Below are 18,369 nucleotides of genomic sequence, written 5' to 3'. Positions count from 1 at the left end.
AGGAACTGTATTAAAGGGTGGGGGCATTAGGAAGGTTGAGAACCACTGGCCTAGGGGGATGGGAGGGGAGGATAGGGGGAAATGGGGAGCTAACAGCAGTGAGTACAAGAAGGAAATGCTCTGAAATTGATTGTGGTGATGATCGCACAAATCTTCATCCTTTGATTGAATGGTTAAATTGTGTGATGTGTAAAGTATATGCCAACAAAACAATTTAAAATAAATTACAGCCTGGGAAACTCTACAGGGCAGTTCTACTCTGGCCTAAGTCAGAATGGATTCAAGGACACACAACAAACCAGTGGTGGCACAGGGACTGAGCTTAGCTGGCCAGCTCCCGAGGTGGCAGTGAGGGGCAACACAGTGCACACTCATATACAGGTCCAGGAAGCACACCCCGAAGGCTGTTCCCCCTAGCCTCAGCCTGCAGAAGGGGCAAGGTAGCAGCCAATCTTCAAGGGGAACCCATGTCCCATACCTTTGTGTAGTCTCCGCCCACTCTGTATCAAGTTTGGTCTATGCGACTAACAGAATAGGATAGGATGATGGGCGGTGACTCCCAAGAGAGGCTTGCATCTCCCTCCTTGCTTGGTCTCTTGGGTCATTTGCTTTCAGGGGAGTTGGGCAGTCCTGTGGGGAGTTCCACAAAGCAAGGAATCATGATCTCCAGCCAAAGGTCCTGTGAGTGCGCCATCGTGGAAGTAATGGCTTCAGTCTGTCCCGTCTCAGATGAACTCTAGCCGGAAGGCAACCTCCTTAGAGACCGTGAGCCAGAGCCACACAGCTAATCATTCTCAATCTCTGACTCTCAGGAAGTATGTGAGGGGATGAGAGTTTGTGCTTCTAAACATCTAGTTTGGGGTGATTTCTTTCAAAGCCATCGATAATGAATATATTCTGGTAGTGTCCACACTGTCAGTTGACAGAGAGTCAGGGCTTGGGCCTAGGAAACTGCCACGTAATGCCTAGGCCACGTGTGGCCATCATCTGATCCCAGTCTGCAGACTGTTGTAAATTTCTATGCTGTTAGTCTGTTCACCAAACCCCAGAAGGCATCCCCGAAAGAGCACCTGCTGTATGAAAAGTGGTCATGAGCTGCAGGTAGCCTCTGAGGGCAGTCACGGCCATGTAAGTCCTTTCAACTTTTCCCACTAAGACTACATCAGGAAACTGGGGCCTTCGGAAGAATGTTGGACTAAAATGAAAATGGGTATGAATTTAGCTTATGGCTGAGAGCAGGGTCGTGTGTACACGGGTCAAAAGATGGGCCTTTGAATTCAGCAGGATGAATCAAAATACCAGCTGTCATTGTGATTTCAGGGCATATCACTTCACCCGACTGAGCCTCTGTCTATTCAGCCATCAAAAAAGCAGCATCGTTCCTAACTTCTAGGGTGGTTTGCCTAGGAATTAAACGCACAGAGAAACCATGGTTCTACAGATGTTCCATTCGCAACAGTACCTATTGTGTTGTTATTATATGTATCCGAATCTGGTTCAAATCCAGCCTAATCTGAGAGCCATGGGATGCCCTTCATTCACCGTATGGACAAAGGTCCTGGGTGCAGCCCTCGACTCAGGAATTTCAAGTGTGGTTCAAGCCTGAGCAGCCCGAGAACCACCCTCCTCTGCCTGCCTGCTTGGCACCACTGGGCCCGTGCAGATTTGCCAGGCTGGGGAGACTGGGCGCTGCCCTTGCTGTCCAGGGTGTTGTGGATTGGCCGTACCACTGTGCTGTCGGGCGGGTTGGTCCCAGGAAGGATCACCGGCTCCGGGAGGTCCCCCATGAATCTCAGGATGATGGTCCAGATGGTCAGTGAAACCTGAGGAAATGGGCAGAGGGACCCCACTGGAATCCCCAGTGCAGACCACCCCCTTGCCCAGTACACTCCGGCTCTTCCCTCTTCCCTCTTCCCTCCCAAGGCCAGCCCAAGGTCAGCTCGGATACCAAGCAGTCCGTGTCATCCTCATGGTAGAGCAGAGGGTGCTGCAGGGGCCGCCGGAGGTAGGTGTGGCTGGCCGATTTCTGAAAGTAGATGGCAGCGAATTTGGGGAAGGTGTACTGTCCATCGACACTGTCCACCTCTGTATCGAGCTCCTCGGCCATCGGGACTGTGTCCAGGTCCACCTCGGGTAGCTGCTCGGTCTCTGTTTCCAGATCCTGGGGGCCAAGGGGGAGACAGAGTTATGGACCAGCATGTCCTTCAGATAACAGCGAGCTAGCTATTGACGGGGTACACACTCGGGATGGCAGAAAGGCTGCGATGGGTCCGTCTGGTTATACATGGGTATACAGACCTCTGCCCCCTCCCATCGGTCTGACACCCACCCCAACCTGCCACATTCAGCGGGACCCCAAGAGCTTCTGTGGGATGGGCCTCCTCATGAATGTCCAGGCCGGCTGGTGGCCCCCTTAGTGCACTTTGCCCTGCAGTCCGTCTCTGGTTAGACTTCTCTCCTGCCAGCCCTCTGTCTTCATCGTCCTTCCCTTCTTTCTGCACAGTCAGGGCCCAGCAGGAGCCCAACCCAGCCAGGCTTACGTCCACACCTAGCTACTGTGTCATGCAGAGCCCTGAGCCCCTTGGGCCCTGAGCCCCAGAAGGCTGGCCCAGAGCATTGGGTGTCCCTGGGGATTCTGTTCGGTTCCTGCTCCCTCCTCCTTTGCACAGCATCCCTGCAGAGCCCGCCTCCCCATGTTCTGAAAGACGAGGGGTCAGATACTTGGGGTGCTGCAGCACTCCGAAGCCCAAGAGTGTGCACCTTGTCAAACCTCTAGGGAATGTTGCTATTAAAGGACCCGCTTTGTGTGTGTGGGCTCCTTCCTGGGCCCCTTACCTTTCTCTGCATAACCCCTGAGACCTGTAGCAGTTCAACCACCTGATTTAACTGCCCCTGAGGGAGGCCAGGGACTAGGAGAGATCTTCCTACCCTCACCTGGGGCTGACCCTTCAAAGGACAAGGGAGTGTCTTACCTCAAAGCTTGGTGAGGTCTGGTCTTCTTGACCCCCAATTATCAAAGGGAGGAAGCCAAACACTTTCTCCACCATCTCAGTATCAGTGAGGGGGTCGTAGATGGACTCACGCTTCTTGGTAGGAAGAACACTTGAGTCCTGCTGCTGGGCAATGGGGACGAACAGATGTTCCTGTGTGGATTGACAGAGGAAGGTTACCGCCGGCCCAGCTGTGCTCAGGGAAACAAGCCTGACGTCACGCCGGCTGGGCAGGCTAAGCACCTCACGGAAGCAAGACCCATCTTGTCCTGCCACCACTGGTACAGATAGATAGATGCTGTTCTAAAAGGATGGATCTTAATAGTTCGAAGTCACTGGGCTTTACACTCCCACCAGAGAATTGGAGGCCTAGAACAGGGAAAGGCCTGCAGGCCGCCTCCCATCCCACGGCCAGAGACTCCAGCTGCCATTCACGGGCCATTGCAGCCCCGGCAGGGGAGGGCGCTGGGCCTTTGGTAACTCGTGCACAGGTGAGGCTCGTGTGCAAAAGCACGTGGAGAATCTGGGAGTCTACACTCTTCCTTATCCATTTCCCTGCCCCCATGCCTTCATCCTAACCTCGCCCCACCCCCGCCCCCAGTGGACGAGGTTGGAGGGAAGAAGGTTGAGTTGAGGACGGTGTCCTGCGGGGAAATGAAAAATGTGGGAACGTATGTCTTGGTGCCCTCCCTTACTCTGCTCTTTCCAGGAACCCCACAGCCACCCCTGGTGTTTCTGTCTGCAAGCCTTGTCAAACACCAGGAACCTGGTCCCTGGCACTCTTCCATGAACCAGCCTCTCTCTGCGCTCACCTGGCTCCGGTTTCCTGTGGCGCCTTGAGGGTGGACCAGACCTTCAGGGAAACCACCCCTAAACATTGGCTAAAGAATTGAGAAGCGCAATTTCCCGAAAGCCCTCCCCACTTCTCTTGCCTTAAAAAAGTCCCTGAGGGTGTGATTTCTTCCCCGGCTGTGTCTCACCCGCTGGGGAGGTTGACCAAGGGTTCCCGGAAGACAGGATGGGCTGCCACGTTCACAGGGGACCCCTCCTCGCAACATCTAAATGTTAGTCCCTCGGCAGTGTTGTAGTTTGCCTCCAATGTCAATGCTGGGTTCGTGTAGAACAGAGTTTTCAGTTGGCTTGAGAATGGTGACTTCCAAAGGGATTTCTCTATCTTGCCCCCTCACTCTCTCCACCTTCCCCATGTTAGTCCTAGTCTACCCCCGTCTGGCCCCTCCCCAGCCCCCTCCAGTTCTACCCCATCCCAAAGCCCACCCAAGATGCAGGGACAACCTACACTTGCTTTCTTCCTCTGGAAGTTACGCCGAGCAGCCATGCCTCGGGCATGCGCCTGGATGACCACCAATGCCCTCTTCTTGTCCTGGACCGCACGACGGATCAGGTAGCCCCGACACAAGGCCTGCAGGCGGACCATCCTCTCCTGCATCACTTGGTACTGCTTTGCCAGCAGGCTGCTCCGGACAATTGCCTGCAGGCGCTCAAAGCCTAGGAGGATCTGCAAGGAGAGAGAAGGTATACTCAGGGGAGGCTTGGGCATAGCTGAGCAGTTCTCCACCTGTGGGTCGCGACCCCTTTGGGGCTCGAATGACTCTTTCACAGGGGTCGCCTAAGACCATTAGAAAACACATATTTCCGATGGTTGGGGGGGTCACCATCACATGAGGAACTGTATTAAAGGGTCGCGGCATTAGGAAGGTTGAGAACCACTGGGTCCTAGCTGAATGCAGAGCACTGGGCTTTCTTAGAAGAAACAGGGAGTAAGCAGTCATCCTGAGGAGATAGGCTAGCTTCAGAGCTGCCTGCAGAAGACTGATGTGGCATTTCACACAATGCAGCATGGCACATTCACTCCATTATGACCTGCAAAGTACTTAGAATCGTGTCTGGCACTCAACTAAGTGCTAAGCCAGCATGTGTTTAATAACAAAAAGAATGATGTCTCCCTAGCGGCTGCTAATAGAGAATTGATTTAGATATTTGCATAGGAGGCTTCCCTTCTCCCACCTGGAAGCCAGTTCCAGGAAACTGGTTGGGAGCTAGCACATCTGTGTAGAAATCTAGGGCTGGCCATACTGAGCTAATTTTTTGGTATAGGGGGTATTACAAATAAAAGAAATAATACGTGAAGGAATATCCACTTCTGTGCTGCAAACATTCCCTGGGCCCCAGTGGCCTGTCATTGAAACCCTGTGCTGAGCTCTTGTTGACCTCTTAAGGACCAGCCCAATAAGGACTAGGTGACTGACCACTAAATCAAAATCCATTGGAAGGGCAGTGTAACGCCTTACCAGACAGGCCCTGAAGTCATCAGACAAGAATTCAACTCCTCGTTTGACTGCTTACTAACAGTACACATTTGGAAAATGACTCAGCTTCTCTATGTCTCAGTTTTCCTTAACTATAATGCCTTCCTTAAATAAAACGGTGCATGAAAAGTAACAGGCTCCGAGATACCGGTCTACGTATGTCTGCTACCAAGATGCCTTCAGAAACACAGAACACTGACGGGCTGCCTCTGGAATGCCGCCGGGAGCAGCTTTGCTGGCATTACCATCATATGTTACAACCACAGCCTGGCTCATGACAAGGCAAGCTTGTCATGTCTACATACAAGGCTCCTTGGTTCATTTGTGTAGCAGACACCAATTAGCCTGTGGTTAAGAAAGCCAGTGAATGAGAGAAGGGGGGTGGGTGGGTGATTGAAACAGAGAATGATCCATTCATTAATGTACTTGTTGGCTTCAAATTGGGAAGAGCCAGGAACCAATATCAGAGTCAAGCACCTCAACTCCATTCTGGAGCTGTCCAGATTTTTTCAGGAGAGCTGTTTACAGCCCACGAACCTACAACCTGAGACGGTGTTAACAAGAAGGTGTGGTGGGGATGGTTTGAGGGTCACTGAGTTCCCACTGAAGACAATGAAAACACGCAGGACAGATGGCAGAGCTGGTGCACAGCGTGAACATCGTAGCGCTGAACAACTGGACGTGTTAAAGTAGTTGAAATGACAAATGTTTTATTAAATATATTTGACCACAATTAGAAAAACTATATTAATATGTTGCATGCTCAGATGTGGGAACCACTAAGTGAGAAAAGTCACTACAACAGTGATTATTTGTCAAGGGAGTTGCCCCCGAAAGCTAAAATTTCTCAGTTAGGGGCAGGAGTGGCCCATATGGTTTGGAAAGCCCCTTAAGAATGATTCTGATCCTCTCTCCACGCCACACTTGCTTTGAGATTTGGCGATCTAGACATTAATTTTGGCATTAGAAGCAATTTCTCAAAGAAAGAGAAGAGGGAGAGCATGCATATTTGTGAGTGTGTGGGACACTGAGGTCTAATTATTTTGAACTCTGTTAGTGATTAATCCCTCCTACCTGTGACCTCACATGTAAATAGACATTTTTAATTAACTTTTTATTAGGCAGGCAGTGTGAGGCCCTGTTCCCGGGCCCAGCCTTTCTAAATTGTTTTCTCACCAGCTTGAAATTTCGCCGAGTTAAGAAGCCTCTCCAGTTGGCCTGGACTGTCACAGCGGCCTGTTTCTGCCTCAAGAACTCCTTCCTGGAAGGGAATGCAGGGCACAGAGTCAATGCAGACATTTCAGCTAGCACTGGTGGTGTACTGGGTTCCAAAGTGGGCTCCTACCCACAATCCAGCAGTTCAAAGCCAGCAGCCACCCTGTGGGGGATAGAGGAGGCGGTCTGCTCCTGTAAGGAAGCCATGGAAACTCACAGAGGTCCTTCCACCCTGCTAGAGGGTCACGGTGAGTCAGCACTGACTCGATGGGGGAGCAGTTGGTTTCAGTTTGGTTTTGTAGAAAGGGGGTGAGGGAGACAATGAAATGCTAGGGACATAGATACATAGAGAGACACAGTACTTCCTTTTCCAGAACTCTTTATAATTCAAAAGACATCTAGCCAGGTTCCGAAATCAGCCCCCTTGCCAGCCAGTAGGTTCCAACGCATGGCAATACTATTGGGTAGAGTCCGTCTGCTCCCAGAGGCCTTCCAAGGGGGCACATCTTTAGAGAAGCAGCCTGCCACATCTTTCTACCCTGGAGCTGCTGGAAGGTTCGAACCCCTCACGTTTTAGTTAGTAACTGCACATGTAACCACTGCACCACCAGGACTCCTATGTCAGGCCAACCTATACAAAGTCACTCCCACCGAGCCAATGGCAGCACATCAGTGACCCTTCCTAGGGCTTCCAAGACTATCAATCCTTACAGGGGACAGTCTCGTCTTTCTCCCACAGACCAGCTGGTGGGTTTGAACCACCATTCTTGTGGTTAGCAGTCCAATGCCTAGCTCACAGCACTTCCAGGGCTCCTTATGGCCACGTTAGAACTAGAAATCCATCGGCATTTCAAGTTGCTCCTAACATTGCAACTGTGAATGAGGAGAGTCCAGTTATCAAAATAATCAGGTATTTTTTCAATGTGTCCAAAGATCTATGAAGGAATAAAGCCATGTCCAATGTCCCCCTGATGGACACTAGCTCCTCTGGGCAGCATCAACTAGCCATCATTTCAGGTCAGAAACCCGCGGGCTCGGAGTCCTCTGCAGGAACAGGAAAGGGCAGGAGGTTCTGGGAATCTCATGGAACTTAGTGTTCTCCTGCGGGGACAAATACAGGATGGATCTGGAAGAAGATCCAGGCTCCCGGGCAGCAGAGACAGCCAGGCCAACGTGATCCATATAACGGCCTCTTTCCTTCTGAGGCTTCACGGAGCTTTCTTTTTTGACATTGCAAACCACACAGCGACAGTAACTGTATGCTCCGCAAGAGCAAGCTATGCCATTTCTGCCCCAACCAACATCGTCCCAAGTTCAACAGGAAAAGGAAAGACACAACACAACCAGGCAAACCCCCAGCAGTCGCTTATGTTAGAGGTCAAGACAGTGCAACGGAATCACATGTCTACTCTCTGTTTCAGAGCATGCATTGATTTTCAGATGAAAAACCTGGGGGGTGGGGGGTGGACAGAGCTGTATGTGTGCCAGGGGAAAAACCCAGGGAGGGCCAGCACCGGCATTTCTCTGGTCAGACAGCCATGTGAGGAGGCAGTTATTCTGAGAACTTCTCCAACAGAGAACTTCTCACTGATGAACTGAGAGGTGGGAGGTCCAGGCACTTCTTGGTCACACTGAAGATGCCAATAGGGATGCTGCCCCAAGGAAGTCCGGACCAGGTGTCAGTGCAGCTTGAAAGCGGCTCATTTCTGATAAGTCTCTTGTTGCATCACCCCACGGGGCACCCCCGTGCCACCGTGAGCCCCAGCATCACGGCTATAGTGTTTTTCACTCAGTTCTGATGAGCTCCTCTTCCTCCTGGGTCAAGGGCCTCTTCAGCCCCGGTGTCAGTGGACGGAATCCCATCGCTTTGGGCCAGTGCATGCGCTCGTTTGGGGTCAACTGTCTCTGTTGGGAAACCACACATGCGGCCAACAGCTGAGATGTTCACTCGTTTGATCTGCTCCCCGTAGAGGCTACTGTCTGCCAACGATGTGCTGGGCTGGATGGCAGACACACAGAGGCTCACACGCCGGTCTCTTGCCGCACAGTGCTCCTGTTCAACAGGCAGGCCTCACCATCTGTAACCTGCTTTCGGTGTGAATCCTTGACGGTGGGACCACACTCGGTACAAAGCGGTTCTGGGTTAGCTGGATGGCCAAAGCATTTGCCCAGCCCCATCTGCTCCACCCGCCACTAGTTTGGACGCAGTCTGTTCACACCAGCAAGGACGCCAAGCTCAGCCACCTCCGCCTTGGGCCGGTTCACTATCCAAGCTGGGAACAATGTTGGAGACCCTAGAACGGACACTGTGGGATTGTAAAGAGACTTTCCCCAGTTTTGTCTACCCCAAAGACTTGCCAAACATTAGAGGCTATTTGCCAGCATATGGTGGGAGATCAGATGCTTAGAGACATCCTCCCTGAAGGCAGTCAGTTGCCAGACTACTATCTGGTCCCACCACAGGTGGGGCCCACTCCCTGCTGTTAAGGACAATAGATTACTTCTGTCTGAAGGCTTGCAGCCATCAGTCTGGTCCACAGTAGGTGGGGTTCACACCCTACTGATAATGGTTTCCATGGAGAGCCAAAGAACAGGTCAAACCTGGTCAGTGACATCCAAAGGTAGGCTGCCATCCTGTGTCTAGGATCCGCCTATCTTGTCACATGTATACTTACCCTTAATCCCTCCTCTTCCTATAGCGTGTGTACCCCTAGGTTGTCCCCCTCTCATTACTGTATTACAACCCCTTCCTGTGACATATGCCTTTACCTATAATTAGTGGGCTTGCATGCCCCCCAAAGATATATAAGCCTTGGTTAGCAATAAAGAGGCTCTTCCCATCCCCTCTCTCCCTTGCCTCCCTCTCACCCTGGCATTCTCCCTTGGTTCCTGATCCCTTGCTCCCCTGTTCCCTTTCCCCTTGTCCTCCTTCCCCTCCCCCTCTCTCCTGCCCTTTGGTCTCCCATCTCCACGTGGACCACCAAGTGGGGCTGAGGTGTCTGAAATGTGTCTGACTCCATTATTTCAATCTCACTTCCATCTCTCATGCTCTCTATGACTTTATTATATATGTGTGTATATATATATACATATGTACATAAAATAACCGTACAATTGCGCTTATCGAACCCACAATTAGTTGTGGGGGGCTGGCCTTTCCCTCACAGGCCATGAACAGGCCCCCCACTAGGGAGCAGCACTTCCAGCTCACACTACGCAATCCTGAGTTTTCACATCACTTTTAATAACTTTTTAATAAGTTACTTAGGTTTGGAACAATGGGTTCCAACCATATTAAAATTATCTGGCAAACTTTAATGTCTTGAATGTTCCTTAGGGCTTCCAAGCCCCTGGTCTAATTAAGTCAGAATATTTCCTAGTAGGGTCTGGAGAATATGTGTGTGTGTCTGAGTATGTGTAAAATTTTGGTGCACACTTACATATTTTTAAAAATTTCATTTCCTAGGTGATTCTAGGATGCAGTAATGGATGAGAACCACTGGTTTCCAAAGTAAAAATTTCAATAATTTAAAAACACAAATGATTCGACAGTGTCTAGAGCTTGCAAGAACTGGGATGCATTTGATTTACAGTGCAGGCAAAGAGTAAGAAAGACGCTGTGGCCTTACAGAAGGAAGCACTGGTCTATCTTGGAAAAGTACAGAAGGACGAGAGGCTGGGGAGACCCTCTCAGGTGCTTTAGGCATGCGACCGGGAGGGACCAACCCCTGACAAAGGGCATCGTGCTTGGTCCGGTGGAGGGGAGTGAACATTAGAGAAAGCCTCCGGGAGACGACAAGATTGGGGCTGCCGCTCAGAGCAACGTCCGAGCGTGGGGCAGGGCTGGGTCGTTCGTTCTCATTGACTCTGCCTTCTCCAGGCTCTCTGCGTCCGAACGGGCTGGGCAACACAGAACATCAACAGCACAAACTCACTGCCGCCGTCAGAGCAACCCTACAGGACAAGGCAGACTTCCAGGGCTCTTAGTTGCACTTCAGAGGAGAAATAGAGGAAACGACATCAACTGCATTTCCCGTAAATGCTCACCCTTAGGGAAACGATTACAAGGATCTGCATGTGACCTCCTTGCTGGGGGATGGACAACAGAAAAGTGGGTGAAGGGAGACGTCGCACAGTGTAAGATATGACAAAATAATAATTTGTAAATTATCAAGGGTTTATGAGGGAGGGGGGAGCAGGGAGGGAGGGGGGGAAATGAGGAGCTGATGCCAGGGGCTTAAGTGGAGAGTGATGAGGGCAATGAATGTACAAATGTGCTTTACACAACTGATGTATGTATGGATTGTGATAAGAGTTGTATGAGCCCCTAATAAAATGATTTGAAAAATACTCACCCTTAATATTTAATGATGTGCTTACTCTCCTGGCTAGTAAAATTAGTTAGACAAGAAAATGACACAATGGGTTTAAATCAAGCTTTCTTACCCTCAGCTTACTGACAATTGGAACTAGATAAATTTTGTGAGAACTGTCTTATGCATCATTAAATGTATGCATTATAAGCAGAGCAAGGAAGTCCTGAGGGAATATCAAAAATAGGCTTTGGGGCCAGGGCATGGTGCCCCATCAGACTCAACCAGAAAATACTCCTAAAGGTCAACACATAGACCTTGGACTATTTACAGGTTTCTCTTTTTTTGGTCATTGCTTTTTTTGTTGTTTTGTTTTCTTTTGTCGCTTTGTTTTGCTCTGTCTTGTTTTTGTGCATATTATTATCTCTGCAGGTCTATCTAGATAAGATAGGCAGGATAAACAATCTGGAGGAGAAAACAATGGGACCAACAATTCCTAGGGGACATGGGAGAGGGGGAGGTGGGGGAAAGGAAGTGGTGTTAACAAACTCAGGGACAAGGGAACAACAAGTGGTCCAAAATCGGTGGGGAGGAGGGTGTAGGAGGCCTGGTAGGGTGTGATCAAGGGCAATGTCAGCGAGAGGAATCAAGTATCACCTTCCTACTTGCTAGGGAGCTATAGGACAGAGTAGAAGTACCCATATGGTTTCCAAGGTTATAAATCTTTGCAGAGGCAGACGGTCTAATTTTTCTCTCTCTCCACCAACCTTCACCTTAGTGGACACGTGCTTAACCACCATCATACCAGGGCTCCTTCAAAAAACCAAGTCATCTTCTAAATCCATGCCTGCACACTGTCTAAGTCTATAGAAGCAAAACATCCCAATGTAGTTGAGACTAGAGCCAACACTTCCTACATGGTAAGGCTTTGTGCCCCCCTCCCCCTGTGCCACCCCCCGCCTTGCCCCAATCAAACAATGAAGTAGAATTCTCTGACCACCACAGGCTGCAGGCCAGGCCAGGGATCCTGGGAGGCCCTGTGCTTCAGTCACCTTGGGGAGGGAGGGCCCAGTGGGAAAGTATGTAAGCATGTAGCCTGGTTTGCTGGACTGGGGTCCTGTGTCAAAGGACTGAGGGGGTGGGAGGGGAAGGCTGGCAGGGCAGGGCTGGCACCTGTGTTTGTATCCGCGCAGGACCCTCTGGATGGTGATGGCCGAGGTATCTAGGGTCTTATTCCTCTGAACTTCCAGCAGAGTGTCTTGATGGTCCTATGGGAAGGAGAGCCATGAGACATTGCCCAGCCTCACCCCCCTCACCTCCCATCCCTGGCTAGAGGTAGCTCTGTCCCTGAAGCCGGTACCTCTCAAACATCCCCGGCACCTGCCTCCAGGAAGTCAGGTGGGAGGAAAGGGCCCTCCAGTTGACTCTGTGGGGACTCACGGAAGGGATCTCCCAACTCAACCTCCTTTGAAGAACTACCCATTCCAACTCTTGATTCTTACTAATTCTGTCTGGCAAACTCTCTTTCTGCTTTGGAGAATTGGGGAAGTGAGGGCATGAAGCAGTTTTGGGTACAATGTTTCCTAGCATTATGTTGTTTTCCCTCCCCGCTCCACACACACACAATTTATATGAACTTTGCATTCTCGAGGGCAGACTCTTGCTCGTTTCATTACAAACAACCCATGAGTCGGTTACATGGGTGTGAGGATGAGCCGTACTCGGGGGCCGGGCCCTGGGATGAGCGGTGTGGGAGTGCCCCTCCTCTTCAGAAGGAAGCGTCGGAGGGTGGGTTGTGGACTTTGTTTCCCACAGAGAAGCATGTCCCTTCTGCCGCCATCTATCCTGCACCAAGCAGATGTGGAGTGTCCTTGTGTGCGGGCAGGGCTGGATGGCCCTGGGGATGCAGGCATGGACCAGATAGTGGTGACAGCTCTGCTAGGGCTAGGAGGGACCGAGGTGGGCCCTCCCAGGCTGGGGGACCCAGATGACCCTCCCCCAAAGACTGTCACCTCTCAATACGCTGGGCAAGCCCTTCTCCTCTTGACCCTGTCGCCTGACCACACTAATGAAGGAGAAAGGGCCTGAGATGGTGGGGTGGGGGTGGAGCTGGCAGACTGTTCTGAGATCACACTGGCCCTGACTTCCTCTCCCTCTTCTTTATCCTCTCCTTGCTCCCCCACCCCACCCCCGCACACCCGAGGCCAAGGAGCCATGGAGTGTCTGTCCCAGACAAGGTGGCTCTTTGACATCCCTTGGCGTTCCTAGGAGGGCTGAGGGCCAGTCTGAGCATCTTGGGCTGTCATCAGGGAGGCAGCGGTGGCCCTTCCTTTCTGTTGTTGCTATGTGCACATGATGGGTAATGTGCACGTGATGGGTAATGTGCACGTGATGGGTAATGTGCATGTGACGGGTAATGTGCACGTGATGGGTTATGTGCACGTGATGGGTAATGTGCACGTGATGGGTAATGTGCACGTGATGGGTTATGTGTGCATGATGGGTTATGTGCACATGATGGGTAATGTGCACATGATGGGCAATGTGCACATGATGGGTAATGTGCACATGATGGGTAATGTGCACATGGTACCATTAGAGGACTTGCTCCCACGGGCCTGGTTTGAGAGGGCGGGGAAAGCCAGGGGGATTCTTGATAGACACTTCCCCTGGGAATCAATGCAGAGCTCCCCTGCAGCACCGCCTGACCTAGCCCCAGGGAGGCTGAGCTCCATGCCCCTTAAAGGGCAGTGGGGGCTGTCCAGGTGGTTGGGAAGCCTTCCTCAGCTCGCCCTTGCTCTTACCCTAAGACTCACAGTTCGTCTTCCTCCTCGCTGTTCCTGGGCATGGTTCTCTGTGCCTCAGGACTCTGGTTCAGGCCAATGGAGTAAGGAGAGCCTGCTAGAGCCTGGGCCAAGATCAGGGTTCGCCAGGAGCTGGGGGGAGGCATGTTTCTTGGGGTCTCACCTTCAGGAAAATTTTGGTCTTTCCCATTTTCCAGTCTTTGTCTGCGCCCAGAAACATGTCAGCAATACGCAGGGCCGCCTGGCGGAACTTGTCGTGAAGCTGCCAAGGAGACAATGTGTCAGCTCAATCTGCGTGGAGACTCCAGTGGCAGGCTGGGAAACGGAGGGTGGGTCTTTCTCCAGGGTCTCAGATGGACCGACATTTCCCTCCTTCCACGAACTTCCCAGTCAGAGACTGCTTGGCAGGGTGCAAGCACAAGTGGGCACCCGATCAGGAGTAGGGCTGGGATGGGGATCTGGCCCAAGGGATAAGATGGGCACTCAGATCTTAGAGCCTGGGTCCTCAATGAGGGACAGTTGGCACTTGGCTAGACCACATTTACAGATGGCCCAGTGAGGAAGAACATGAGGATTTCCTGCCCCCAATAGCTTCCTTGTCTCACATCATCCCCTGACAGCCTATCATTGAAGAGTGCATTGGCTCTAAAAACCCCGAACCCTAGTAGGTGAAGGGATATACCAGGTGGTGTAAGATACGTATAAATTATAATAATGCATAATCTATTAAGGGTTCAAGGGGATGGCAGGATGTGGGGAAGGAGGGGGGGGGAAGAGCTGATGTCAAAGGGCTCAAGGAAAAAGATAATGTTTAGAAATTGTTGACACAAACACTTGTACATGTCCAGTTGATAAAATGGATGTATGGATTGTTATAAGCTATGTAAGAGCCCACAATAAAATGATTTATTAATAAAATAAAAAAATCCCAAGCCTAGAAAGCACATTCTCGCTTGTACTCCATCGTCAGACCTCGTGGCTAGCTCTTCCCACTGTGTTAGCCCCGAGGGGTGAAGCGGTGAGGCTGGATGAGCTGAAAGAGGAAGGAAGAACCGGGGTAACTGGAAAGCCTGGAGTCCTGGGAAGGTGGATGTAAACGGAGCCCTGGGCATCAGGAGGGTAGCAGAGACCTTTACATTGGGATTGGAGGTTGCTGGGAGGGGGGAGGGAAGAGAAGGATTAGCCTGGGTGGCTAGCTGGGCCACTGCTTCAGGGGAAGGAGTAGGTGGGGTTTGAGCACTCACCTGCATCCGCACGAGGCTGGGCAGCAGGACTTTGAACCTCTGTGAGAACTCTTCAAATGTGTATCTGATGGGAAAGCCCGATTTGCGGATCTGCACCGTCTCCATCATGCCCGAGTAGCGTAGCTGCTGGATGCACAGCTTTCGGTCGAAAAGCTGTGTGAGGGAAAGAAGAAGGGGGTCATTGAGGTGGCCCCACTTCCGACTTCCTCTTCCAGCCAAAGAGGGTGACTTGCCCAACGATCCACTTGTTGCTGTGTTAGGGGCTACTGAGCTGGCCACCACCCACACCGACCCTATGCACAACAGAATGAAACACCGCCCAGTCCTGAGCTACCTTGAGCCCATTGTTTCGGCCACTATGTCCATTCCTAGTCATGGTGAGCCTTCCTCTCTCTCACTGCCCCTCTACTTTACCAAGCATGATGTCCTTCCCCAGTGACTGGTCTCTCCTGACGTGTCCCAAGTATGTGAGACAAGTCTCAGCATCCTCGCCTCTAAGGGACTTTCTGGCCTGACTTCTTCCAAGGCACGTTTGCTCCTCCTTTGAGCAGTCCACAGTCCTTTCAGGAGTCTTCTCCAGCGCCAAGTCTTCTTCGGTTTCCTTAGTCAATGCTCAACTTTCAAAAAGATATGAGGCAATTGAAAATAAATAAAGTGGGCCAGGCACACTTTAGTCCTCAAAGTAATCTGTGGCTTTCAACCTTAGAGAGATCCTGTGCAACAGATTTACCCAATGCAATGAGTTATTCGATCTCTTGATTGCTGCTTCTCTGAGCATTGATTGTGGATCCAAGCAAGATGAAATACTTCATAACTTCAATTTCTTTTCCATTTATCATGATGTTACCTACTGGTCCAGTTGTGAGGATTTTGGTCTTCTTGACATTGAGTTGTAATCCAGATTGAAGGCTGCAATCTTACATTTTTATTAGCAAGTGCTTCAAGTCCTCCTCATTTTCAGCAAGCAAGATAGTGGTATCTGCACATTGTAGTTTGTTAACAAGTCTTCCTCCTGATACTGCTGCTGCTTCTTATAATCCAGATTCTTTTATAATCCAGATTCAGCCTGTAGACTGAATAAGTATGGTGAGAGGATTCAACCAGATGTGGCAGTTACATAATCTGTCAACTTGTAAAGGGGTGGAGTCTGGTCTGTCAATCAGGTCACAGCCAATGAGGCCTCTGTGTGGGCATGACCTTCTCCTGAGGATTCTGGGAACTCCTGTCTTGTTCCCTAGAGGTGGGACATACTCTCTCTCTGCTTGATATTACTGTTGACAAGCCACATGGAGCTATGCTGACGGCATCCAGAGCCTTGGAGCTAGAGGAGCCACATGGAGACCCACACCAGTGCTAAGATGCATCCATCGCCACTGGATCCATAAGACTTCCCACCCACTGGCCTGTGATCTTCCTGCACTCGGCTTCATTGCATGTGTTGCGTGAGTCTGAAGAAGAATTTACAGACTTGATATCAGACATATAGGCTAATATCGGATTTATGGACTTGATCTGGACTGGGCTGGGATGTTTTCTTAATATATAATTCCTCTTTGATATAAAGTTCTCTATGAAACACATGAGTGTCTATAAATTTGTTTCTCTGGGTAACCTAGACTAACACACCTGATGCACACCTTTCCTGATTTTAAACTATGTAGTATGCCCTTGTCCTATTTGCACAACTGCTTTTAACTATGTAGTATGCCCTTGTCCTGTTTGCACAACTGCTTCTTGATCCATGTACAAGTTCCACGTGAGTACAATGAAGTGTTCTGGAATTCCTGTTCTTTTCAAGGCTACTCATAGTTTGTCATGATCCACACAATCGAATTCCTTAGCATAGTCAATAAAATACTAGTAAACGTCTTTCTGGTATTCTCTACCAAAATCGTTTCAGCCAAGATTCATCTGACATTAGAAATGATATCCTTTCTTCCATGTTGTCTTCTGAATCCGGCCTGATCCCCTGGCACCTCCCTGTCAATGTACTGCTGTATCTGTTGCTGGAGAGTCTTCAGCAAAATTTTACTTGTATATGATATCAGTGTTCTAGAATTTTATCATCTGTTGGGCCACTTTTCTTTGGAATAGGTACAAATATGGAGCTCTTTTCATCAGTTGGCCACATAGCTGTTTTCCAAATTTCCTGACACAGACAAGTAAGTGCTTCATCAGCTTGTTGAAATATTTCAATTGGTATTTCATCAATTCCTAGAGCCCTTTTTTTTTGGCTAGTGCTTTCAGTGAGGCTTGAACTTCTCCCTTCAGCACCATTGGTTCTTGCTCAAATGCTGCTTCCTGATAAGGTTGAAAGTTGACTAGTTCTTTTTTGTTGTTGTTAGGCTTTTATTTATTTATTTAAATCATTTTATTGGGGGCTCATACAACTCTTATCATAATCCATACATACATCAACTGTACAAAGCACATTTGTACATTCATTACCCTCATCATTCTCAAAACACATGCTCTCCACGGACTAGTTCTTTTTGGTACAGTGACTGTGTGTTCATTCCCTCTTCTTTGGATGCTTCCTGAAAAATTTAATAATTTTTCCATAGAATCTTTCAACGTTGCATCTTGAGGCTTAATTTTTCCTTCAGTTCTTTCTGTTTCAGATGCTGAGCATGTTCTTCCTTCTTGGTTTCCTTATTCTAGGTCTTTGCATATTTCATTATAATATCTTACTTTGTCTTCTCGAGCTGCCCTTTGGAAGTCTTTATTTAGCTCTGAGTTCATCATTTCTTCCACGTGTCTCTGCTACCTGATGGTCAGTAGCAAGGTTCAGCCTCTTGCCCATGGTCCTTGTGAGAGTGACAACATCTTTAAACTCCACCTGGCAATCCCTGACACACTAACATGAAGTCCAAGGAAGACAGGGAAACTTGGAGGTCCAACTACTTCCTTAAAATGCTTCAACTTTGTATGATTCCCCACAATGTGTCACTGTGGGAGCAGGCAATGTGGGCTCCCAGTAGGTGCAGCACATCCTGCATGTCCATTCTTGGGGAAGCCGTGATGCTGATGGGCAAGAGAATGATGTGCCAAGCCATCCAAGGGCACCTGGAAACAACGCAGCTCTGGAGAGCTGCTGCCTCATAGCCAGAGGAATGTGAGGCTTTGTCCACCACGGAGGACTTCACTGAGATCAGTGACAGGACGCTGGCCAACAAGGTGCTAGCTTTCCTCCCTGTGAACATGGGCCTGGGTCGTAAGAAGATCTCCTTCCTCAGGCTTTGGGCGTCACCACCAAAATCTCCAGAGGAGCCACTGGAATCCTGACTGGTGTGCAGCTGATTAAGACTGGGAACAAAGCGGGAGCCAGAGAAGCTACCCTGATGAAGGCCTCCCCCTTCTCCTTCAGGCTGATCTTGCAGCAGGTGTTCCCCAGCAGCACTAGGTACAGGCTGGAAGTGCTTGGCATCACAGAGGAAGCTCTATACTTCCGCTTCCTGGAGGGTGTCCCCAGTGTC

At 50.1% G+C, this 18,369-nt stretch overlaps 1 protein-coding gene across 1 annotated transcript in view; it reads right to left on the bottom strand.

The window, feature by feature from the left end:
* The window catches only part of MYO7B (myosin VIIB), a 135,426-nt gene that overhangs the window by 26,312 nt on the left and 90,745 nt on the right, over positions 1-18,369 (bottom strand). Inside the window, exons 16-23 of the mRNA XM_045298324.1 lie at positions 14,894-15,046; positions 13,813-13,911; positions 12,019-12,113; positions 6,494-6,578; positions 4,288-4,506; positions 2,973-3,143; positions 1,949-2,161; positions 1,728-1,823 (exon numbers count right to left, since the gene is read on the bottom strand). Coding sequence (XP_045154259.1) covers positions 1,728-1,823; positions 1,949-2,161; positions 2,973-3,143; positions 4,288-4,506; positions 6,494-6,578; positions 12,019-12,113; positions 13,813-13,911; positions 14,894-15,046 — 1,131 coding nt within the window. The remainder of the gene's footprint in view (positions 1-1,727; positions 1,824-1,948; positions 2,162-2,972; positions 3,144-4,287; positions 4,507-6,493; positions 6,579-12,018; positions 12,114-13,812; positions 13,912-14,893; positions 15,047-18,369) is intronic.

This window comes from Echinops telfairi, unplaced genomic scaffold (genome assembly GCF_000313985.2).
Source record: "Echinops telfairi isolate 266 unplaced genomic scaffold, ASM31398v2 ScPeMD7_4;HRSCAF=17, whole genome shotgun sequence".
NCBI classification, from domain to species: Eukaryota; Metazoa; Chordata; class Mammalia; order Afrosoricida; family Tenrecidae; genus Echinops; species Echinops telfairi.
Note: the sequence above shows the minus strand (reverse complement) of the source record. Positions and strands in the feature narration are given on the sequence as shown.